The sequence below is a fragment of the Sycon ciliatum genome, chromosome 9, assembly GCF_964019385.1.
Source record: "Sycon ciliatum chromosome 9, ocSycCili1.1, whole genome shotgun sequence".
NCBI classification, from domain to species: Eukaryota; Metazoa; Porifera; class Calcarea; order Leucosolenida; family Sycettidae; genus Sycon; species Sycon ciliatum.
In genome coordinates, this window is record NC_088651.1 from 22895045 (window position 1) to 22920674 (window position 25630).

General features: G+C 48.5%; 1 protein-coding gene across 2 annotated transcripts in view; it reads left to right on the plus strand.

Annotated features, from left to right (window-relative positions):
* Positions 1–25630, plus strand: part of LOC135824834 (uncharacterized) — a 42498-nt gene that overhangs the window by 3107 nt on the left and 13761 nt on the right. For both annotated transcript variants that reach the window (XM_065337553.1, XM_065337552.1), the window contains exons 3-21: positions 4741–4960; positions 5701–5786; positions 6877–6990; positions 7480–7566; positions 8002–8091; positions 9512–9568; positions 9908–9982; positions 11802–11861; positions 13039–13117; positions 13555–13706; positions 14827–14961; positions 15454–15551; positions 16662–16836; positions 17519–17623; positions 20249–20474; positions 21828–22003; positions 23474–24058; positions 24675–24792; positions 25274–25417. In XM_065337553.1, coding sequence (XP_065193625.1) covers positions 4741–4960; positions 5701–5786; positions 6877–6990; positions 7480–7566; positions 8002–8091; positions 9512–9568; positions 9908–9982; positions 11802–11861; positions 13039–13117; positions 13555–13706; positions 14827–14961; positions 15454–15551; positions 16662–16836; positions 17519–17623; positions 20249–20474; positions 21828–22003; positions 23474–24058; positions 24675–24792; positions 25274–25417 — 2782 coding nt within the window. The remainder of the gene's footprint in view (positions 1–4740; positions 4961–5700; positions 5787–6876; positions 6991–7479; positions 7567–8001; positions 8092–9511; positions 9569–9907; positions 9983–11801; positions 11862–13038; positions 13118–13554; positions 13707–14826; positions 14962–15453; positions 15552–16661; positions 16837–17518; positions 17624–20248; positions 20475–21827; positions 22004–23473; positions 24059–24674; positions 24793–25273; positions 25418–25630) is intronic.

The following is a 25630-nucleotide window of genomic DNA, read 5'->3' on the forward strand; positions in this document are numbered from 1 at the left end:
ACACACACACACACACACACACACACACACACACACACACACACACACTAGAAAATGACGTTTGTCTGAGATGTACACCCTCTGGAGCTGGGGTACTACCTTATTTAGGGTATGATGCAACTCGCCATATTGTGATCATATGCACGTGCCGGAATTTCATTCCCAAATCAGTTGAAATCACACTACCCACCGATATCTCCCGACCTTATTCTTTTTGATAACACTACCAGCCTTCTACAACCCGAGTTCACTATCTTTGGAACATACAGTGCTGTTCAATGAAATCTAATCGAGCGAGTGAATGCCACACCGGTCGCTGTGCGGGCCTAAGACCTGCGAGCACTGGCATGCGAACTGGCGCATGGCGCACACTTGATTCGCACGATCGGATTTCATCGAGCAGCCCTGTAGTCTGTACTTGTGCATGGCTATCACACGGAGTTCTATTACACTTCGTAGATACCGTACAACAAGTTATTTTCGGTGTAACTTTATAATTTCGGTGATTTCGGTAGACAAAACAGGCACCTACATTTAAGTTGCACCTATTATATTATTAAAAAGGCACTAGCGTATGCACTGTGTACATGTATGTGCAGGGAACGCTGGTCACCTAATTCTACATTACACCTGAAACCTGGCAGGTCCCCGGCACCGAAATTTCAATGCACCGAAATTACGTGTTTTGCAGTAGTACATGCATGGCTGGAGATACAGGTTAGGTACATTGGGAAGGTGCAGCTAGCCTACATGCTTGCCCTGTTTTCATTCAAGGTATGGTACTGAAGATGGCATTGTGGCCGGTGCACTATTTCGCCAGCTGCAAAACACTTACCTGCACTTTGTGGGGTAAATACAGGTTATTTTCGTCTTTTCATATTTCCTTTCCACATTTCTTAGGAATTGAGTTATTTGGAAAGGTTTTCAATCGGTGGCTACCCAAATATCTATGCTTCATGAACATGCTGCAGCACAACTACTGCACGTGGCAAGTGACAACACACCTGCAACACAGATCTGCACGTGGAGACTATGAAAATCCTTCCAGCACTTACCTTCTGTATTGTTATTCTTATAAATATTTACTACTGTGCCAAATACATACTATCAGTAGCTCCTGTCGCCATCCGTCGGTAGCACGACACCTGAATGTCCTGCCACTTGACTCCATTTTCGACACGAAAGGAAAACTCCGATTGCCACACATCATCCAGTCCATTATCTCAAACACGTTTGGCCAGGATGATTACGAAGTTAGTTGTGAAGAAGCTAAGAATCTCCCGGCACTGCGTACAGGCGATACAGTGAGCTACCCTGCCGACTTGGCAAGTACACGTGTTGTTTCTCTGCTCTCACACTCGTAGGCAGACACTCGAGTAATAAACAACAAATGAATGGAAGAGAACTGTCTGCCTAGCTTGCGCAACCCAACCACTTCCTCACCCAATTATTTGTACAATGCAAGAATGGTGCAATCGCTTCGAGCTTTTGGAGTGTGTGCCAAGCCCCCTTGGCTCCACGCACGTGTACCTCACTCAGCCTTTTGAAAATCAGACGTCAACATTTTGTCTTGTGCTGGAGTTTCGTCTTTTAGCTTGACGAGTCGCTCATTTGTCCTGGCAGTTCTGCACGATCGAGCCGCAGCGAATCTCGCTTTGGGAGGGATTTCTCCTTTCCATAACTGTTCAAGAGATCTAATAATTATTTATGGTGCCAAATGCGACAGCGCCATGCGCCATGTGGTCATCGCCTTTTGACTTCTTTGTGCGAATCAGCGACACGGCAACGCGACAGCTCAACCACGTTCCAGATTGTCTTTCTCAAGAAGACGTTCTTGTCCTTCGATCTCCAGGTAGTTCTGTGCTCATCTTCGGCCTCACAACGTGTAGAATTTCCTTTACCATTGCGCGACGGGTTGATTACTCGAGTCTGTTCTCCATTTGTCGTCGGTGACTCGAGAAATCCGAAGAATTTGTTGGTGCATGCCCACACTGCGTTGCTGGTGCCAGCGTGCTAAACTATTTTTACTCACCAGCTCCAGAGTAGCAAGTCAAGGACCAGCTGAACTGACATGAGGAGCTTCAACGGCCCGTCGTATTTACTTCAGCTTCCTTGTGCATGCATGCGTGTCGTCAGTCGATGATTTGCTTGACATGACTACTTGACTGTTCGACGTTCTCGAACCAAACAACGACGGGAAAATCCCCTGTACTTACCCAACCACTCAGCGTACATGTTTGTACACGACATGAACAGAAACTTACTTTTTTGTTACAGTGTACTTTCACATCGTGATGACTCATAATGAAACATGTGTTTCGTGTTGCACTGAACCGATTCCCCCCATGTCCAATTGGAGATGACTTGCTGGGTAGATTGTGTTTCCCTTTTTTTAATACTTTGCGTTGCATGCGGTCACTATTCCCTACTGCCAGTGGCTGGCAATGCGCCAGTGTCGACATTGGCCATACTTCCATTCAGTCTAGGTTGGGGCATGCGGGCAGAAAACCGAGGCTGGCGATGGACAAATGAGTCACATGATGTACACGACGCCCAAGGAATTTGAATTCGGAATGAAAATCCCCCATCCATGGCTTTGTCATCAAAGTAAACTCGGCAGCTCCCATAGCCATCCCAAACCGTGAATACCGTAAAACTGGCCCCACAGAATAACGCGGACAAAATCCTAAAATTATGCGCATAATTATGCGGGCGAAAACAGGCCATTATGCGGCAAATATGCGGTATTATGCACGAGTTCTCTGTCATTTGTACAACTTGAGCACGCAGTTTCATGCAAGTATTATATACAACTGTATCGTACAAACTCATGCACCGGTACGACTTTGTAGTACATTTTCAACATCATGTACTATTTTCTTGTACATTCCCATGAATAACGCGGGTTTTATGCAAAATCTCTCGAAAACGCGGCGCGGATGAAAGTCAATACTCCGGAAAATTGCTCGTCTGCGTAATCGCGGCATCCTGTGGCCTGTGGGGACAGGTAAGCGTTCGTAAATAAGTACCCGCCCGAAATAAATACCCCCTTCACTTCTTTTGACTCTGTCTGTTGAAGTCAAGTCAAAAGCCCAATAAACATACAGCCCGAACTAAGCACCGGTACGGTGCGCACAGGCAGCACATAGCATGTACATCTGCAAGAAAATGACTTCTCCACTACACACAGTTTAGGACAGTTAGTTTGTGCCCTAAGGTAAGTACGGGTGTGGCCACAAAATTCGAAAGTAAATACGTATGTTATTTAGGCGAGACCAAAATAAAATCGAGATTCCCGGGCAGGACCCATGTGAAATTGGTGCGGGCGGGCGAATTTTATTTTTTTATTTTTTTTCCCATGTACAGGTATGTACATGACTTTATGTATGCATGCCATGTTGAACTTTTTTTACAGCATTTTCCGGTAATTTTTATTCATTTTTTTCAGACAACAGGTACGCGGTTTACCCGTTCTATTTTTCTGTATTTCGGCCAACGATGGCCCTGATCTGCTGTCTGGACATCAGGGAGTCGTGCAAGCTCGGGTTTGTATGACTCCACGTCACAGATCTACTCACACGATCAGTACTGTACATGTATGAACTGTTCAAAAAAAAAAAAAAAGTTGGCTTTGGCTCGATTTTGGTGCGGGAGGGCCCGGGAATCTCTATTTTTTTTTGGTCTCGCCTTACGGACTTTTACGGTAATTAAATTATCGCATTATTCAAGTGTCCAGTCGGCGGAATAGCGCGAGCTCCGGTGTGGGGAGCAAACCCTTTCTTTCAAATTTATTACTCACTGCAAGAAGCGAGTGATCCTTTACTGGGTCCAAACCTCTCACAGCATGCGCCACTCTCCGGCCAACCTCGTTCCACACACTTTTTTTAAAATTGTATTCTGTACTTAGGTGCTGCTGTAGTTTTGGAGTGGTACTACATCACATACATAGTGCTAATCGCACGTTGTTTTTCTTTTCGGTTACATAGTTTCCTTTCTGGGCCTTTACATTTGTATTGCATTTTCTTCGATTGTGTTTCTTTCGCCCGGAAAAGAGGCTATAACAAAAAAATTATTGTTTAAAAAAAAAACTTCCTCGGCAGCACGTCTCTGAGCTGTAGTCACTATCATGACTGGAATCTACCACACTGTAGCGAGTTTCGATCGGATACAGATCCCACTCACTAAACTCTATAGGTGCACGCATGGACTGGTACTGAATGGCTAGACGTGCGAACGAGCACTCCTTTATACCGGGAACGACTGCGATGAAAGGAGCGCCGCTGACTGATTGCGCAGTTTGAGGTGACGTACATGGTGCCCTATCCTCTTGACTATCAAGTCTTTCAAGTGCGCCCGATTAAAAGTTAAAACAGCAGCCGGGAGTTGAAGGAAGCCTGAGGAGATAAAACAGTAGAGAGAAAATGCAGATGACTTGCAATGGCTGCAACACTACCAGGTGGACATCCAGCGCCAATGCAGGAGCCCAAGTGAATGCGCCGTGGGCATCTTAGGCTTTCTTATTGCACTATGTGTGGCAATGCAGATTATCGTATCACGTGTTGCATGGCAATGATTTCCCCCGAACCTTGGTGTGTGTGCGCATGTGTGCGTGTGTGTTTGTGCGCGTGTGTGTGTGTGTGTGTGTGTGTGTGTGTGTGTGTGTGTGTGTGCGCGCGTGTGCGTGTGTGTGCGCGTGTGTGTGTGTGTGCACGCGGGTGCACGTGCGTGTTCACTCTGCAGAGCGGTGGGTTTCCGAGATGCCACTGTCCTGCAGCGATGCTTTTCCGGCTGGCGCTGGCTGGTGGTGCTGTCTCACCGCCGCGCTGAGGAATTCCATCGCCGTTGCCTGCTGAGACGGAGCATGGACGCGCTTGCGTGGCATGTTTGCAGGGCGAGACTGCGCACGAGCACTGCGGACATGTTCAGGAAGAACACACTGCAGAGGACAGCCCTGCAAAAAGTAAGGGAGAGTTCACAACTGTGACCATATCATATGCCTGTAGGGTACAGATTTCACACCAAGGTTCAACTGAAAGGTTCAAAGGTTCAACTCGAGTGACAGGAAATCGCCCAAACAGGCTGCAAGTTGTACCCTGCATGCACGGTGACCAGGTGACTGGTGTACGCAGGAGCACGTGACCTCTTATTCAACCATGTTCGATTGAGAATAAGGGCCGAACGCTGCATCGCATCCTTCTCGGACCAAAACCAGTCGACTCAGCGTCCAAAAGACTACAACATATGGGCCAATCGTGGTCACCCGTGCTTTTATAAGAACGAAATGGCGCTTTTAGTGACATTTTGCATACAAATCCCCATCTAGTAGGCCGAAGACGTCCAATTTCGGTGGAAATGGCGAGTTCGATTGGGAATAAAGGAGGAAGAGAGCGTCTCAGCTTCCTCGGACCAAGACCATTCAACTCAGCACCCCGAAGACTACAACTGGTGAACATTTGATTTTAGGGAAGGGGGGGGGGGGGGGGACTAGGCACCAGGCGTGAACTGATGGCGATGGTGGTGGTGAGAAGGAGATCTCTGTGCTAGAACATTGCAGCCTAGAGAGCGTGTGTGGGCAGGCATGTATTTACCGCCATATTGCCAGGTGTGTCTTTACCGTGACTATATTAATCAACGATATACTTCCTCTGTAATGAACAGCATCATTGTGTCCCGTTTCTCCCGTATTCTGTCATACTACAGTGGCGCACAGCTGCCAGGTTATCTCAGCGCCGCCGCCTCTCCGACTCATTCGAGCAGTGGCGGATGCTGGCCTCCCTAAAGAAGCGGTAATGTTTGCACTCCACGGTGTCCAGAGTACATAACCCCCAATAGTGTGCAACTCCAGCTATGGGGTCTGCGGCAGAACTTCACATCACGTGACGAACTTGTACACATTATCTGCATCCTGTGCACGATAGCAAGAGTCCACAATCCCCCAGAGTGCGCTACTTCACTGATCAGATCTGGGACGGCGAAATCCGTGTTGCACGTCATAGTATCACATCATGAGTAGGGGAAGCGTGGACCGTGGTGCACTACGTCGATGGAATGACCCAACAAATGACGTACATCACGGATTACGCCGTCCCACAACCTCATCCCAGTTGGGCACTCTGGGGGGGGGGGGGGTAATAAGGATTCTTGATGATAGATGCAGGGTTGTGCGTGGTAGTACGCAACCCTGCTTTGGGTTCAACTCTCTTGTGGTCGCTTTGCACTGTTTGCCAGCGTAACCTATTGAACCATTTCACGTGATGTGAAGTTCTGTCGTCACAGCACTGGATAGAGGTTGTGCAGATAGTAGCACATTCTTGGGGGTTTTGGTACTAATGATGGTATTGTTGCACAGCACCATGCATGCACAGCACAGCTCATCATTTGTATGTATCGTAGCAGGTCTACCTTTAAACAATTCTTTGAGACTTGCACGAGTTCATGACGATACAGGGAGGGTCAAGAACCGCCTTTCGTCTTCCGTGGGGCGCCACCACCCCATGATCAGGCGATACTGTGGCAATGCGCCCAGTGAGAAGGCAGGTATTGCCTATGCCGAACAGTATGGTGAAGTAAAATATAGCTGAACGACAACAACTGCCTAGAACGTTCCAAGTTTGAAGGCTGTTGAAGTGCGCACCCAAGACATGCTAGAGCTGATAGCCAGTTAGTTGTAGAACGTCAGTATTGTCGGTCAGTTTTGTGCAATGTTATCGCATGAGCTGACTGTCAAGTAACTGGTGGTGTTAATGGACATTATAGCGCAACTGGTAGTTCCTTGGTCCTTTTCTTTACTATAAACAACTACCTTGACTAGGTTTTGGGCTCATTACTGAAGATGCCTGTTTGAGAGCAGGATATTTTCTGACTTGTGCTGTGCAGCGAGAAGCTGCTGTCATGGCAACTGAGGCGCCATCTTCTGGAGCACTCCTGGTCGCTGTGGCAATGCCAAGCGCTCCAGCCAGAGAGAAGCAAGGTGGCGCTGGAGTTTCGCAGGTAAATCTGATACTTTCACACTGTTTTGTTGTCTACTGTTTAGGATGGTGGTGTTGCGAAACGTCACGTAACAGCAATGCTTCGTGAAGAAGCTGGTAGGGCAGTGACAGCAAGAGAACCACCCGCCTGCGCCCGACCTTGAGTGCATATGTGTTGTGTGTTTGTGTTTGAGTCTGTTCGTATGTCTATCTGTCTGTCTGTCTGTCTGTTTGTCTTTTTCTGTTTGCCTGTCTGTGGGTTTGTGAGTCTGTCTGTCTGTCTGTCTGTTTGTCTATATACGTATGTATATCTGTCTGTCTGTTTGTCTATACAGTCGTGTATGTATGTCTGTCTGTCTGTGTGTATCTGTCTGTCTGTGCACAAATGTGCATCTGTGGGCATGTGTGCATATGTGTGAGTGTGTGTACGAGTCGTATGTATGTGTGTGTGTGTGTGTGTGTGTGTGTGTGTGTGTGTGTGTGCGTGTAAGTGTGCGTGCGTGTTGCGCAGGACAAGCCTGCTGAGATCGTCATGGTCACACTGGCGTCGACGACAGCGACGTGAGTGTCAGTGTCGTCTCCTAGGCTACCAAGCACAGTAAGTCTACAGTTTCCTTGGAGACAAGAACGCAAGAACGCTGAGGGCGTTCGATTACGCCCCCAAATCGATTCATGAATCGTTTCGCGCTATTCACATCACCCCATGTGAATAGGGTGAATGGATTCCGAATCGATTCCAGCGCTCATAATATGAAATCGAACGGCGAGATTCCATTCATGAATCGATTCAAGTGCGTAATCGAATGCAGCCAACGAGAAGAAGGATACACTTCAGGCTCTTGAACGATAAGGCTTGAAAGTATACCAGTAAAACTTTCATGATGTTGTTAAAGAGAGACTGAAACTATTTTGCAGGATAACGTGCTCTTTGAGATATCTGTTGTGTGGGCCGTTTGAATGCTGGTCACAGAGATGAATTTGGCAATCTTCTAAAACAAAAAAATCCTCGGTGATATTTCTGTATTGGCTGCAGGTTGTACTATGAGAAGACTCTGATGTACAAGACGTACCAGTGCTGGTCATACCACTATCACCAGCACAACCTTGCTATGGATGCTAGGCGGTAAGCAGAGCTGTCACTCTGTCAATCCTCCTCCCTGCACCAGTTGTATGTCATCACAAAGCTAGAGGAGCGAGGAACTGCAGTGAAAATGCATTATCAACATGGGAAACAAAAGAAAAGAAAATGGATATTGGCGTATGCAAAAATGATTTTCACTTGCCGAGGGCTCATCAGAAAAGTTCCTCTGGGCGCAGAGTGAGATCTGTCTGGAGTCTGGCTCAGTGCTATGCTAGCTGACTACCGTCAGAGCCATGCTAAACTCAATCGTGATTGCATTGACCTTCTATATACTAGGATGTAGAGTTCTTCCTCGATTAAAGGGGCACTCCGGGAATATTTTCGGTGGTGTGTCCTCTTCATGGGGGGCCTTATATGGCCCCCAAGGAATGGGGAATCGCGAAAACTAGACCCAAAAAGTCGATATATGAAGCCAGGGAGGGCCAAGTTTGTCTCCTCTTTTGATGGTTTTGATGACGTCACGTGTGATTAGTATTCAAATATTCTCCATTTGAAGATCTTAGTTTTTTGAATTTTCTGGTGATGAAGAACGATGTTTGGTCAACATTCCCAAGCTTCACAACTGCAACCATACTCTAAGGAACCTGAAGGACCTCCTGAGGTGCCCCTGGTAGAAGCGCAGCCTGATGAGGGCCAGGAAATTGGAGCGGACGACTTCACTGGTCGACAAGGAAATAACGATTGGTGTTCCTGCCAGAAATGTGGGGTGATGCAGAGGGCAGTCGATTACCTTCGCTGTCGAGAGAGCGCTGCAGCTGTTAGCATTGACAGCCCTTTGACATGCGTTACACATCACCCCGACTTCGCGTCAGCTTGCCTAAACAAAACTGTTCTGACCATATGCCGGGATCCTCGTACTCGGACCAGTGAAGTCGTCCGCTCCAATCTCCTGGCCCTCATCAGGCTGCGCTTCTACTAGGGGCACCTCCGAGGGTCCTTCAGGTTCCTTAGAGTAGGTCCGCAGTTGTGAAGCTTGGGAATGTCGACCAAACATCGTTCTTCATCACCAGAAAATTCAAAAAACTAAGATCTTCAAATGGAGAGAACTTGAATACTAATCACACGTGACGTCATCAAAACCATCAAAAGAGGAGACAAACTTGGCCCTCCCTGGCTTCATATATCGACTTTTTGGGTCTAGTTTTCGCGATTCCCCATTCCTTGGGGGCCATATAAGGCCCCCCATGAAGAGAACACACCACCGAAAATATTCCCGGAGTGCCCCTTTAACTGATTATCAATGGGTAGAATGTATGTTCGATGCAATCTTCATTCACAATGATGAGCAATGTCTTAGCTGGAGGAAGTATTTCTGTTCTACGGATTCTCTGGTCTTCATTTGGCTGTGTAATATGTCCCGGAGGTTATGGTCATTGCAGCTGTTTTCCCAATTTGTCTTCAGGAAATCCCTTCTGTCCAAGGTGTTCATCCGGTGGTGGCAGTGGGCATGTTTGGCTAGGTATGGTATCTGATGTTGTGTGTTCCTTCTTCATGTGTCCATCCATCCATCCATGCCTCCATCCATCCATACATCCATCCATCTATCCACCCATCTATCCACCCATCCATCCATCCTCTGGTCGGTCGAGTTGCTCCCTGTACATCAGCACATTGTCCCTACATCCCCTGTGTCTTTTTTGTGTTTGTCTCCACATGTCTATTGGTACGGCTGTGTTCCCAGCAAAAAAATCCACCCGGCCATGCATCCATCCAACCATCCATCCATCGAGGCCCCAAGTATGGGGGGGGGGGGGCACTTTTATCAGGTGAAATACTATGTTCTATGTGGTCGCTGCAGGCGTGCTGATGAGGAGCGACAACGCAAGTCACAAGAATTCCACCAGCACCAGCTTATCTCGTCCACGTTTCTCAGGTACTCATCGGGAACTTGTTATAGCTATTCAATTTCATTGCTGTTTGAGACACACACACCACCACCACACTGTCCAGGCGAGTGTTTCTTGTTGTTTCCTGGCTGCTGGGAAGCTTCCTTGGTGTTAAAGGGGAAGTTAAGGCAAAAATTAAAATTTCACCAGTTGTAGTCTTCGGGGTGCTGAGTCGAATGGTCGTGGTCCGAGGAAGCTGAGACGCTCCCTTCCTACTTGAATCCCAATCGAACTCGCGCACTTCCACCGAAACTGGGTGACTGCGCCCTACTAGATGGGGATTTGTATGCAAAATGTCACTAAAAGCGCCATTTCGTTCTTATAAAAGCACGGATGACCGCGATTGGCCCATATGTTGTAGTCTTTTGGACGCTGAGTCGACTGGTTTTGGTCCGAAAAGGCTGCGATGCGGCGTTCCTCCTTTATTCCCAATCGAACATGGTTGAAGAAGCGGTCACGTGCTCCTGCGTACACCAGTCACCTGGTCACCGTGCCTGCAGGGTACAACTTACTAGCCTGTTTGACCTTTTTTGGGTGCAGTCCTGTCACTCGAGTTGAACTCGAGTTGAACCTTGGTGTGAAAGTTGTCACCTGCTGGCGTGGTGACCAGGTGATTTGGGCACCCAGGACCACGTGACCGCTTCTTCAACCATGTTCGATTGGGAATAAAGGAGGAACGCTGCATCGCAGCCTTTTCGGACCAAAACCAGTCGACTCAGCGTCCAAAAGACTACAACATATGGGCCAATCGCGGTCATCCGTGCTTTTATAAGAACGAAATGGCGCTTTTAGTGACATTTTGCATACAAATCCCCATCTAGTAGGGCGCAGTCACCCAGTTTCGGTGGAAGTGCGCAAGTTCGATTGGGATTCAAGTAGGAAGGGAGCGTCTCAGCTTCCTCGGACCAAGACCATTCGACTCAGCACCCCGAAGACTACAACTGGTGAAATTTTAATTTTTGCCTTAACTTCCCCTTTAAGCCTACATGTAGATGCCGTCCAAGTCCTTGAATACACACCAGCAGACAAGAGGACAAGGCTTCCTGATGGGTTGGCATCGACTTGCATGTGTACAACCAGGTTACATGCAGGAGCGTCGGACACGATACGGTCACTACGGTATTGACCGTACCACTTTTTGCCCCAGCTACCCCGTGCATCAATAAAATGCACTGGTCTGGGCTCTAACCTTCCAAATATGTCAGCTCAGCAACAACTCCCCACGAGTAACTTGTACTTCAAATGGCTAACCGTCCCACACTAAAATACCTGCCGACGCCCCTGTCATGTGTATGGATGTGGGTTCTGAAATCCCTCCATATCACACCCAGTAATTCGCCTGTCATCATCTCCTGGCAGCACTTCTTTGCCCGAAGCCTCCCAGCAACACCGTTGCTACTAAAGCATGCTGGCAAACAGGCTTCGACGGAATGCTCTACCTTTTTTTCTCTCTCACTTCTGTTGTGATGACCCGGAGTTATTTTGTTTCCTGTTCGACCGTCTGAAGTAACTGTTGTACATTGTACTGTTGAGGCAACGAAATAAAAATATATCAAAAACGAACAAACAATAATCCCACCCCCACAGCCTATGAGGTGTCTGTTAGACTATTCAGCTGTTGGCTTGCCTGTGAACACACGCATCTCATGAACACGTCCGACGGCAATCCGGTCCAATAGACGCGTCATCGGTTGGGAATATAGGATTGTTATCCACCATGGTTTGCCAACAATGGTGTTCCTGGGAGGCTGCAAGGGATTACTATTGCCTGTCAATTTTGTATTGTGTTTGTGTCTGTGTCTATAGTTGGCGTCAAGCTCGTTTTGAAAGAACAGCTACGAAGCACAACAGTCACACCGTGATCAGGTAAGGCATGAATGATGTACTGTGCACACACTCTTGGTCAATACACACCAGAGGTAGATTATCTTCTGTGGTACTGTTATCAAACAAGTACAATCCTATATGCGAAGACTCCACTGTAGCCATCCACTATATCCATACATCTTCACAACACTCTCCAAACGGTCTCTGGCCTACACCAATCACTAAAAGAAAAATCTTCCGAATTTTCAGGCAAACACCATCTTCAGGAGAATTACTGCGCAATGAAGTGCGATCAAGCAAGTCTATGCCACGCCAGGCGCTGTGCAGCCCTAGACCTGCGAACACTGCCAGGGAATGTGAACTGACACAAGGCGCAAACTTAACTCGCTCAATTAGGTTTCATTGAGCAACACTGCACATCATACCTTCCCCACCTTTTCCACTCTGTGGCTTCAACTCATGTTTCTATGCCATGAGCAACACTGCACATCATACCTTCCCCACCTTTTCCACTCTGTGGCTTCAACTCATGTTTCTATGCCATGAGCAACACTGCACATCATACCTTCCCCACCTTTTCCACTCTGTGGCTTCAACTCATGTTTCTATGCCATGAGCAACACTGCACATCATACCTTCCCCACCTTTTCCACTCTGTGGCTTCAACTCATGTTTCTATGCCATGAGCAACACTGCACATCACACCTTCCCCACCTTTTCCACTCTGTGGCTTCAACTCATGTTTCTATGCCATGAGCAACACTGCACATCATACCTTCCCCACCTTTTCCACTCTGTGGCTTCAACTCATGTTTCTATGCCATGAGCAACACTGCACATCATACCTTCCCCACCTATTCCACTCTGTGGCTTCAACTCATGTTTCTATGCCATGAGCAACACTGCACATCATACCTTCCCCACCTATTCCACTCTGTGGCTTCAACTCATGTTTCTATGCCATGAGCAACACTGCACATCATACCTTCTCCACCTATTCCACTCTGTGGCTTCAACTCATGTTTCTATGCCATGAGCAACACTGCACATCATACCTTCTCCACCTTTTCCACTCTGTGGCTTCAACTCGTGTTTCTATGCCATGCGTCACCACTATCCTTCCTCTTCTGCATCAATGGATGGTCGTTCTCTCACTTATTTGGAATGTTCTCTCTCTCCCATATCGTCTGTGTGTGTGTATGTATGCGCTACTCAGAAATACCTTCTCTGTTTGGCACAAGGCAGCGGGCCTATCGCAAGCGTTGCGACGGAAAGCCGAAGAACAGCACGCCACAGTACGTAACACTTGCTGCTGTTGTCTGCAATGCTCTGGGGGCAATTACACGAGAGTATGTATCGCTGAGCTATGGAATGGTTCTATGTTAGTAACATGATGAGACATTGTTCATGCCAGGTTTAGGCCATGGTAAAAAATAAAGTTGATTCTCAGGTCATGAGCCTGTGAAAATCGGTGCGAGCGAGCGATTTTTTATTTTATTTCCCACAATTTTTTTTATTTCCAAAGATAGGGTCACACATAATATTATGTACGTCACAGGTTCATATAATAAAAATTTTATTGTTCAGGCCAGGGAGTATATTTTTTTTTCGCTATGCTCGTTTCATGAAATAGCGAATGTTTATATTACACTAGCACTGGGGAGTTGGACACCGTATTCATATCGCACCTCAACACAATGTTCTTCCGCGCTCCATTCTTTCCTTCTTTCAGCACCTTGTCAGTTCGTTCTTCCGTGTATGGTTGACCCGGTGGCACGCCAGCAATAAGGAATACCTTATGGCAGTCGAGCACTCGGACCGGAGAGTTCGAGTTAGTGTCCTGTCGGCATGGCGACGGATGTGGCTGAGCCGGCGTGATGCAAGGTACTAGTATGCGTGTTTGACAGTGTAACACGTATTTATTGTTATGACTCGCTATGATACAGTGTCCATGGGTTTGCCTGGGCCGTAGGATTCGTAACAGATCTGTGTGGGAAGTTTGTGTTGTTGTTGTTGTTGTTGTTTCTTTATTTTACTTTACCATATGAACAGGCAAGACTGCCTTCTCACCGGGGCTATTGGCCCAAGGCTCTCACAATATGATGAAAATGTTTAAAATGTGTATGAAGAAGAAAGGAACGGAAAAGAAGATGAAATGAAAGGAAAGAAAACAGTAGGTATTAATTTTATGAAGGGGGGGGGGGGGGGTATGAAATGTGTATTTTCATAGTTGATGAGAGAAGTATGATATCCAATATTCTTGTTCTATAGACTATTTAGTACGGGCATTTCATGAGAGTCATGCATGGGCAAGGCAGGATTTGGACTAGGATAGAGGACAAGAACATTATTGATGAGCATCTGTTCAGGCAGAATCTGTGAAGAAGACATAGTAGGCACAACATCGGAGAGCTAGATGAGGAGGGAGATAAGGTCATAGCCAGACAGCAATGCTTGAAACGTGTGGCGTACGTCGCAAGCGCGAATATCAGCAGGGAGAGAGTTCCATGTGGTACTGCCAACAAAGGCGATAGAGCTACGGCCTGAGGGACCAGGTAGGAACGGCACTCTGAGCAGCTGGCTGACCTGACCACGCGTGACACAACTTCTGTCCACATCCGTGGCAATGAGGGAGTAGTAGGATGTGAACAGTGAGCTGGCTCTGCCATGAAGGCAGCGGAAGACGAAGAGAAGCAGACGTTGCACGTACAGCTGGTGAAGCTGAGGCATTGATAGTCTGGCAAATAGGGGAGCAGTGGAGGTCCTTCTGGGGGTTGTGTATATGTGTTCTTGTCTGTTTGTTCACTAGCTTCTGCGAGTGGGAGTTGTCTTGCACTTGCTTCGTTGCAAACTGCCGAAAGACTCTAATGATGAGGTTTTCATTATTTTGTGGACTAAACCACTCTGTCGTTGTGTACGGACCAGGCGTGTTCTAGTCACCACCAGCAGTATTCCTGTGCCGGCGATTGTTTATTGTATGTTCTTCATTTTCTCCATTGCGCAGAGTACGTGTGGTGGTGTTCCGAACACACCGCCAATCACAGCTACTCTCCGAAGTGTTTGCTACCTGGAGAGATCAGACAGTGGTGCAACGACAGCGCAGGCTAGCGCATGTCGGGTATAGCAGTTACTGTGTGAGGTAAGCTTGCTGTGTGCGTGCGTGCGTGCGCGCGCGTGTGTGTGCGCACGTGCGTGCGTGTGCGTGTGTATGTGTGCACGTGGGCACGTGCATAGTTGTGGAGTCGCATGTGGATGTGTGTGTGCGTGTGTGTGTGTGTGTGTGTGTGTGTGTAGGGGGGGGGGGGGGGGGGATTCAGCCTCGCAAGCTGTTGAATGGTGTAATCCCAGCACAAGTTGCCATGTCTAACATAGCTTGTTCGCTAGCATCGCTTCCGCGATGGGCATGTGGACATGTATTGGTGTATGTGTGTGTGTGTGTGTACGCGCGCGCGCGTGCGTGCGTGCGGGCAGGCGCACACGCATGTGCGTGTGTGTGCGCGCGTGTGTGTATAATAAGATTGCCAGCTGTCAGTTTTTTTTTCTTTGTCCGTCTTGCACACCCTTCAATTTTTGTACTTCTCGTGTGCTTGAAATCCCTGTGTGCATGTGCCCGGTGTCTGCCTGCACACAGGAAAGCATTCACACACTGGAGACACTGTGTGTACGTGGCACGACTCGGAGATCTAGCTTCTGACTTTCTACAGCAACGGCACGTATCTACAGTTCAAGGTGAGGGACGTGGTTGTGATGATATTGGAACTCTGAAGTTCAGTGTAACAAGTTGCGACTTATATTATGGGGAAATGCGGTAACATAATATGTATCGGGCTCTAGGAGTTGGAGTGTGTAAGTCAGCCCTTTCGTCTGAATCAGATTGTTTACCGTAAAGTCGCGGATAAAAGCCGGGTTTGCATACGAGCACATCGCGGATAGAAGCCTGAAAATCAAACGGGTCAAATGCATAATATAAGCCTGTCGCGCGTAGAAGCCTGGCTTCTATCCCAGCACGGATCGGGTAGGTCAAGAGTGCATGCGCTATGTACCATGGTGCATAGTGAAACTGCCGCCATACCGGTAGTCAGTGGTAGATCTACACGTGTCGCGTGGATCTACCAAGTCAGTGGTGCATACAAGCATGGTTTGCATACAAGCCTGGTTTGCATTGAAGCCTGATGCAGAAAGCGGCTTATGTGGCTTTTATCCGCGACTTTACGGTATGTGTTCAAGCTGTGTGTAGGTAGGTATGGGTTCAAGCTATGTGTAGGTAGTTACCATGGTTTCCAGAGTATACACGTACGTACTTTGAACACTTAAAATTCACCCCAAGAAAGCACGGCTTACACTCCGATGATCGCATTGACGGTGATAAATAGAGTAGATGTCTGTATTTCATGGCAAAAAAATGGGGTGGGGGAGGGGTGCGGCTTATGCTCCAGTGCGGTTCTCCGGAAAGTACGTTAGTCGGGAAAGCATACTGACTAGTAAATGCCCTAACCGGGAACCTATTTATTTCTCTCGCAAACTCTCCTGTTTCGCACAGAACTGATCAGCAAAATCTCATCATGTGTGTCACCTAGAAGTAGTACTAGAACTGTGCAGTTGTGTTCTGCAATGGTCTTCTTCACGACTACCTTGGTCCTGGACTGACATGGCTGTGTCTATTTATGGGCTAAAGCTCGCATTTCTGTGTCTATTTATCTTATTATGGGCTAAAACTCGCATTTCTGTGTCTAATTATGGGCTAAAACTGGCATTTCTGTTGTGGCGTATGTTGTCGTTGTCGACGTCATTGTTATCGTCGTCGTTGTTGTGGCTATCGACACTGCTGGTCTATTTCAGCTACGTTTGTTCACTGGTACACTCTGTGCCTGCATCGCTCCGGACAGCGATGTCTGCGTGCCATGCACAGCAAGTCGCTTCTCCATGCCAGCTTCTCCCACTGGTGGAAACACTGCTTGAGCATGAAACAGGCGGTGGCATTGCGAAGGCAACACCAGCACAACGCAGCAAAGCGGTATGTCTTTTTGCCGCATGCACCAATATCTGAAGTGTTCGTGAAAACATTCTACTTTGAAGTAGATTCCTAAAATTATGTACTTTAGCAGATTTATATTAATTTTAATAGATCAGACTTTGGAGATATCTCCAAGAGAGATTTGCTATATGCTTACTCTGTGGGTCTGTCTGTGACAAGGTGTGGCTCAGTGTAGCTGTATAACGCTTGTTAATTAAATAATCCTTAATTTCAGCAACTGATGTCTATTATTAAACATTCTTGCTGCCTATTCATCAGAGGGAGATAAAGATAGAGAGAGAGAGAGAGAGAGAGAGAGAGAGAGAGAGAGAGAGAGAGAGAGAGAGAGAGAGAGAGAGAGAGAGAGAGAGAGAGAGAGAAGAGAGAGAGAGAGAGGGGGAGAGAGAGAGAGGAGAGAGAGAGAGAGAGGAGAGAGAGAGAGGAGAGAGAGAGAAGAGAGAGAGAGAGGGAGAGAGAGGGAGAGAGAGAGAGAAGAGAGAGAGAGAGAGAGAGAGAGAGAGAGAGAGAGAGAGAGAGAGAGAGAGGGAGAGAGAGAGAAGAGAGAGAGAGAGAGAGAGAGAGAGAGAGAGAGAGAGAGAGAGAGAGAGAGAGAGAGAGAGAGAAGAGAGCTCTGTTATTGTATTTACTATAATTATACTGTACTATGTAACACTCTCCACAGGTGCATATCTGCCTGGCACGCTCACTGTCGTCACAAACGCCTGCTTACAAGTCTTGTTGAGCATGCTCAGTGGCGCAAGAAACGGGCGCTCTTTCACAAGTGGAGGTAAGCATACCAAGAGGCATAGTTCAGGCATGTCTGTCCATTGGTGAATGAGTGTTAGTTGGTACCTGTGCCAATTAGTTCGCTGGAGCTGCCCAACCAACCATGCATATTTCCACCGACTGTAAGCCAATTGTTTTTATCCCGAAAAAACAACCAGGGCCAGCCGAAACAGCCGTAAAATGTACTCAGAGCACTGGAGTCTAGGGTGCAGATCGGTGTACAGTGAAACCTGTCTAAGACGACCGCCACTCAAGGGACCTTCAAACCCTGGTCTCTGTAACCAGGTTGGTCACCTTATCCAGGGTCATTTCACTGGAAATGGCATTCCCTGGTCCTGGTTGCAGTGGTCTTCTAGAACAGGTGGTCGCCTTATCCGAGTGGTCGCCTTATCCGAGTGGTCGCCTTATCCGAGTGGTCGCCTTATCCGAGTGGTCGCCTTATCCGAGTGGTCGCCTTATCCGAGTGGTCGCCTTATCCGAGTGGTCGCCTTATCCGAGTGGTCGCCTTATCCGAGTGGTCGCCTTATCCGAGTGGTCGCCTTATCCGAGTGGTCGCCTTATCCGAGTGGTCGCCTTATCCGAGTGGTCGCCTTATCCGAGTGGTCGCCTTATCCGAGTGGTCGCCTTATCCGAGTGGTCGCCTTATCCGAGTGGTCGCCTTATCCGAGTGGTCGCCTTATCCGAGTGGTCGCCTTATCCGAGTGGTCGCCTTATCCGAGTGGTCGCCTTATCCGAGTGGTCGCCTTATCCGAGTGGTCGCCTTATCCGAGTGGTCGCCTTATCCGAGTGGTCGCCTTATCCGAGTGGTCGCCTTATCCGAGTGGTCGCCTTATCCGAGTGGTCGCCTTATCCGAGTGGTCGCCTTATCCGAGTGGTCGCCTTATCCGAGTGGTCGCCTTATCCGAGTGGTCGCCTTATCCGAGTGGTCGCCTTATCCGAGTGGTCGCCTTATCCGAGTGGTCGCCTTATCCGAGTGGTCGCCTTATCCGAGTGGTCGCCTTATCCGAGTGGTCGCCTTATCCGAGTGGTCGCCTTATCCGAGTGGTCGCCTTATCCGAGTGGTCGCCTTATCCGAGTGGTCGCCTTATCCGAGTGGTCGCCTTATCCGAGTGGTCGCCTTATCCGAGTGGTCGCCTTATCCGAGTGGTCGCCTTATCCGAGTGGTCGCCTTATCCGAGTGGTCGCCTTATCCGAGTGGTCGCCTTATCCGAGTGGTCGCCTTATCCGAGTGGTCGCCTTATCCGAGTGGTCGCCTTATCCGAGTGGTCGCCTTATCCGAGTGGTCGCCTTATCCGAGTGGTCGCCTTATCCGAGTGGTCGCCTTATCCGAGTGGTCGCCTTATCCGAGTGGTCGCCTTATCCGAGTGGTCGCCTTATCCGAGTGGTCGCCTTATCCGAGTGGTCGCCTTATCCGAGTGGCCGCCTTATCCGAGTGGCCGCCTTATCCGAGTGGCCGCCTTATCCGAGTGGCCGCCTTATCCGAGTGGCCGCCTTATCCGAGTGGTCGCCTTATCCGAGTGGTCGCCTTATCCGAGTGGTCGCCTTATCCGAGTGGTCGCCTTATCCGAGTGGTCGCCTTATCCGAGTGGTCGCCTTATCCGAGTGGTCGCCTTATCCGAGTGGTCGCCTTATCCGAGTGGTCGCCTTATCCGAGTGGTCGCCTTATCCGAGTGGTCGCCTTATCCGAGTGGTCGCCTTATCCGAGTGGTCGCCTTATCCGAGTGGTCGCCTTATCCGAGTGGTCGCCTTATCCGAGTGGTCGCCTTATCCGAGTGGTCGCCTTATCCGAGTGGTCGCCTTATCCGAGTGGTCGCCTTATCCGAGTGGTCGCCTTATCCGAGTGGTCGCCTTATCCGAGTGGTCGCCTTATCCGAGTGGTCGCCTTATCCGAGTGGTCGCCTTATCCGAGTGGTCGCCTTATCCGAGTGGCCGCCTTATCCGAGTGGCCGCCTTATCCGAGTGGCCGCCTTATCCGAGTGGCCGCCTTATCCGAGTGGTCGCCTTATCCGAGTGGTCGCCTTATCCGAGTGGTCGCCTTATCCGAGTGGTCGCCTTATCCGAGTGGTCGCCTTATCCGAGTGGTCGCCTTATCCGAGTGGTCGCCTTATCCGAGTGGTCGCCTTATCCGAGTGGTCGCCTTATCCGAGTGGTCGCCTTATCCGAGTGGCCGCCTTATCCGAGTGGCCGCCTTATCCGAGTGGCCGCCTTATCCGAGTGGCCGCCTTATCCGAGTGGCCGCCTTATCCGAGTGGCCGCCTTATCCGAGTGGCCGCCTTATCCGAGTGGCCGCCTTATCCGAGTGGCCGCCTTATCCGAGTGGCCGCCTTATCCGAGTGGCCGCCTTATCCGAGTGGCCGCCTTATCCGAGTGGTCGCCTTATCCGAGTGGTCGCCTTATCCGAGTGGTCGCCTTATCCGAGTGGTCGCCTTATCCGAGTGGTCGCCTTATCCGAGTGGTCGCCTTGACAGCTTTTACTGTGCATACTGCCCGCCTGATGATTGTCTGTGCATGAGACTTTATGTTACAGCAAAACATCAAACATCCTCTTTATATCTCCTGTCTTCTTGTGTTTTAACCATCCACGTCTGTGCGTGTGTGGTGTTTTGAATGCATGGTTTTATCGCAGGGCACGCCTATCCCTGCGTCACCATGACAACGTGGCCATCGCGCAGCATCGGCGGGCGCTTACGACGTCGTCGTTCCGGCTGTGGCGCGCCTTGACATCGCTGCAGACTCACGTGCGAGTGGTGCGTGAACGGGTCGAGCATCGTCTGGTGGCGCAATGCTTTGCCGAGTGGCGGCAGCGTCGTGACGACCGGCTCGCTGAGCAAAGCCGGCTAGCCGAGGCAGAGGTAAATACCGTAAAACCTGCCCTAACCGGTCGCCCTTGGTGCAGCGGAAACTGTCCTGATATTAAAGGATTCCGCTTGATCCGGAGATGCACATTCAATCCCCAGCACTTTGGTGCATGACAATTTGTCCAGTCAATATTGGATTCCGCTTGGTACAGGGTCCGGCAAACGCAGATTTTACTGTATAATTTTTTCTAGAGCACTATATGTCTGCAGTCTCAAACTTATCCCGTCCTACCGTACGAGTCATATCTTCCAGAGTGCTGTGTACGTCACAAGCACAACACATTGCATGCCATGCAGGGTGTGTTCGAATACCAGCTGCACACTAACCTCGGATATAAAGTACTTCCTCCGCGTCATTAAAATTGTCGCTTCCCAGAGCGATTTTTCGAATTTATTTTGTCCACTCGAAGGGCAAAGAAATCAGCTAGAAATTGAGCCAGAGCATTTTCGACGGACCAAGCTTTGGTTTGCGGCCTCCCGCTTTGCTGCACTTGCAGCTAATGTCGACGTCTTCATCAGAGTGTGAGGCAGACCCTTCAGCACTCAAAAATACGCCGAAGAAGACGCGCGTTCAAACTCAAGTCAAGAAACTTCGTTTTCAAGCAATCCACGCCTCCAGGTGGCAAGCGATGAAGGCAAGCTAGCATTTTTCTAGTACACTGTAACGAACTTCCAGCGGGGTAGGTTAACCAGTTCCGCACCTTCTTTCCTTGGCAAGCGCTTCGCTGATTTTGTGGGTGTTTTCAGACCTGTTACCTTCGCAGCAACATGCGCCACAAGTAGCGCATTTTAGGAATTTGAGAACACTTTGTTCTTGCCATCGTCAACTTAAGCATTTTGTATTCAGGGTAGATTCCAGGATTCTTATACCCGACCTTGCAGACCTGATAAATGCCCATCGGACGGTGTGGAACTCCAGAAAAACGATATGCGCTCTGGGGCGGAATAGTGCGGATCGCGATGAATTTGCTTGGTACGGATGAGAGCTCCGACAATGTCCGAGACCACCACGGCTTCAGTAACAAGTAGACCTTGCGCAGGAAGGGTCGCACCAATGTTCGAACACAGAAAGCAGCGATTACGACAGTCTGACTGAGATGAGCCAAGTCACAAACATTGCGATGTGCGAAGCGACAATTTTAATGACGCGGAGGAAGTAGATGCTAGCAAATGTACTTTGAGAGATCCTATGTTTGGTTGAGGGGAGGGGTGAGGTGGGAGGAAGGAAGGAAGGAAGGGGAGGGGCAAGGGAGCTCTCAATCTATTCCAACAATATGTTGACACACATCTTCACTTTACCTGGACAGGGATGAGACCAATTCTATGTTTCGTCTGCTTCTCGTTCAGGTGCATCGCTGGCAGTTACTGTCGACCGTGTTTGCGGAGTGGAGACAGGTGACCTCACGACTCATGCAGCGACATCATCAGTCTCTAAGTACGGCAGAATTACATCATCGTCTCATTGTCGAGCAGAGGACAATGGCGGTATGGCGACGGCAAAGCTTGCTGGTTAAGATGGCCAGGTAAGATGCATGACTGGGTTAGAGGATGGCTGGCTGGGGGGGATTGATGCACTCCTGAAGTACTGGATAGTGGTTTATTTGGCAAAAAGAATTCTCACCTGTTATTGCTAGTAAAAAGGATGCTAGTAGATGGACAAGAATAGATTTACCAGTGGCAGCTACGTTGTAGCCGTGCTGCTGAAGTTCATAGGACTTTGTTGACCAAGTGAAGTGACTGTGTGGATTTTACTAAAGCAAATACAGAGACCTAACAGGACTGATTCTCGTGATCCACGTGATTCCGCCAGACATGTTGTATGCATATTCTATTTTATTTTATACTTTGGATGAAGTGTTCCATTAGTCCTATTGGTATTGTTGCTAACGGCTTTGGTTGACGTCACTTCTGTCATTTCATTGTATCGTATTACTCTTCAGACATCAATCCTGAATGGCATAAGCGAAAGTGGCACCCCCGCCACCTACGCGGACATGCTATCAATAATGGTGTACTAGCTGTGCTAGTACTTGTTAGCAACAATCCGAACTAGCGCACACACTGCACTGCATTGCTTTGTACTGCATTCAAGACTGACGTCATGCGCTTTGTTTTGCTGCGTAATCACAAATGGCACCAGCCCATTTTGCGGAAAAGAAAAACAAATCTTGCTTGCCCAGACAACGGATCGTGCTTCAGCAGTGTTTCTTTTCCCGCCATCCCTCCCTATCCAACTTATTCACACCATCATAATTATCGTACCCACTAATCGGGTCCACTCTCACAACTGGTGTTATCTAGCTATTTGCTGCGGCTCTGCCTTGCGCTATATTACATCCATTTAGCATTGCAGCTCTACGTTGAGCTAACAGCAGCTCTACTTTGAGCTAACAGCAGCTCTACTTTGAGCTAACAGCAGCTCTACTTTGAGCTAACAGCAGCTCTACTTTGAGCTAACTGCAGCTCTACTTTGAGCTAACAGCAACTCTACTTTGAGCTAACCGCAGCTCTACTTTGAGCTAACCGCAGCTCTACTTTGAGCTAACAGCAGCTCTACCTTGAGCTAACAGCAGCTCTACTTTGAGCTAACAGCAGCTCTACTTTGAGCTAACAGCAGCTCTACTTTGAGCTAACCGCAGCTCTACTTTGAGCTAACAGCAGCTCTACTTTGAGCTAACCGCAGCTCTACTTTGAGCTAACCGCAGCTCTACTTTGAGCTAACAGCAGCTCTGCTCTGAGCTAACAGCAGCTCTGCTCTGAGCTAACACCAGCTCTACTTTGAGCTTCAAACCAGTTGTTTCGAAACCAGCACTCCTCAATCCAAAGATGCCTCTTTGTTGACTTGTTTGTGTGAGGGATGGGGCTAATAATAAATATAATATAAATACAGCGATACTTCAACTGAGCCCATTTGTCTTTTTCTTGAGCTGTTTCTGCGGCGTAAACTAGGTAGTATTGCCTTTCTCTGTTTTATCCTTGCTCTGTCTTCACAGCGATTTTCAGCTTCGGAAGACGCAGCATCGTTGCAAACTGATTCTGTATGAGTGGCACCTTGCAGCTGAGACAGCTGTTGAGATAGCAGCACGTGCACTGCGACAGCGAATTCAAGATCTGGACTCCGTGCGGGGCTCTGAACACGACTTCGTTGCACAGCGTTCTCATGGTGGACTTGTGCAGCATGATGTCATTGTTGAAGGCGATGTCGACAATGATGTCATTGCAGAAAGTGATGCCAGTCCAGTTGGTGTTGCCAAAGGTGTCGTTGATGGTCATACTGTTACTGATGCCCATGATGGCCGCGGTGCTTATGCTGCTACTCTTCGCACTAGCTCTGCTATTGGTGATCGCACTGATGACATCATTGACCAAGAAGCTAGCAAGCCTAGCATTGATGGAGTCATTGATGACATCATTGATCAAGAAGCTGGTGTTGATGGAGTCATTGATGACATAGTTATCACTGCTCAAGATCGCCCCTCCGTACTGCACACTGCCACGCGAACTCTGGCCTACTGGCGTGCACCCGAGCAGCTGAGACGGGCTTGGTTGTCATGGAAACAGCACACAGCACACCGAAGGTGAGCAGGGTTGCCACTTGACAGGGCTTTGGCTGTAGCAATGTTTCAAGTGTGTATGCACAATCTCCAGGGAGTCTGCTATTCATGTATGCCTTGGACCTTGCGTTGATGGGGATATATTTCTTGTTATTCTGGCTGTGGATTTGGCGGCAAACGTGTGTGTGTGTGTGTGTGTGTGTGTGTGTGTGTGTGTGTGTGTGTGTGTGTGAAAGAGAGAGAGAGAGAGAGAGAGAGTGAGAGTGAGAGAGAGAGTGAGAGAGAGAGAGAGGAGAGAGGGGGTGAGAGACAAATGGACAGACAAGTAGACCGAGACAGACAGAGAGACGGACATACTGTAATTTCACAAATTTTCGGTGTACTTTTATTTTCGGTACTTTCGGTGTATCTGTTTCATACCTAAACTTTCAATACACCGAACAAAACCAGCACACCTAATCCGATAGGGAACTGCTTCTCTGTACATAAAACTTCTGTTCACCTAACCTGGCCTTTTGCCCTCATACCAGACATTTTGAGCGCCTAACATTTCTGAAAATAGAGTACGAAAATACGTTAAAAAGGTTTCCTATCGCTGGCACTAATCGCTATGTACTGTTTTGTTGTTTTCCTAATCCAGGAGGAAGCATCACTTAGCCGCTATGGCAACACAGTATGCCGCTAAACGACTACTGGTGGTGTACCTTGGACAGTGGAAGACATCGTGGGCAGACTGCCGACGAGCTGATCGGCATCTGGTTAGTTTTTTTTCCTCATGGCGTTGCTAGTGAGTTTTGACTGCTGGCTCGTCTGCTTGATTCGGACTATGTATTTTAATTTATAATTCCTTTGATCCTTGATGGTGATGGCGTTCCTACGGATGCTGAGAGTGCAGTCGAACTGCGTCTCATGCAATCCGAGAATTTAGTTGCTCAGTACATTTGATAAGGAAAGGAGTAGCCAGGTGTTGTTGTTAGCGTGGTGTGCTCTCACTGAGAGGAGGGAGCATATTCTCATCGCTGTTCGCTTAATAATGTTGGGTTTGCTTTCGTGTCTGAAAGTCATGTCCTGTTGTACAGCGTCACTTCTCTCAGTCTTAAGCACTGCACTCACCGAGGCTCTTGACCGATTAACATGACTGGCAAGCTGCAGCCTGCACCACGAAAATGCAGACTGTTTCACACGCTGAAACTGACTTTGCTTTTCTCTCTTTGTAAATTCCTCTGGTTCTACAACTAGGTGACTTCACTGCTGCGGATGGTGATGTCTCGGTGGAAGTTATTGCTTGCGATTGCTGCAGAGAATGCCAGGAAAGCCAGTGTATTCACCGTGAGAAGTCAGGAATCACTGCTTGCATCGTGCTTCCATAGTTGGCACTCCGATGTAAGCAGCTGTTCTGTGTGTAGCGTGTGTATAATTACGAAGTATGTGTATGTGTGTATGGAGGGGGGGGGGGGGGGGGCATGCTGCAATGTGTATGAAGAGGGCATTTATTATTATTTTTATTATTATTTGACGACTACACCATAGCTCAGTGGTTAGAGCATCGCTAGCTAAAAGCGAGGGTCCCTGGTTTGTGTCCTGGTGGTGACAGTC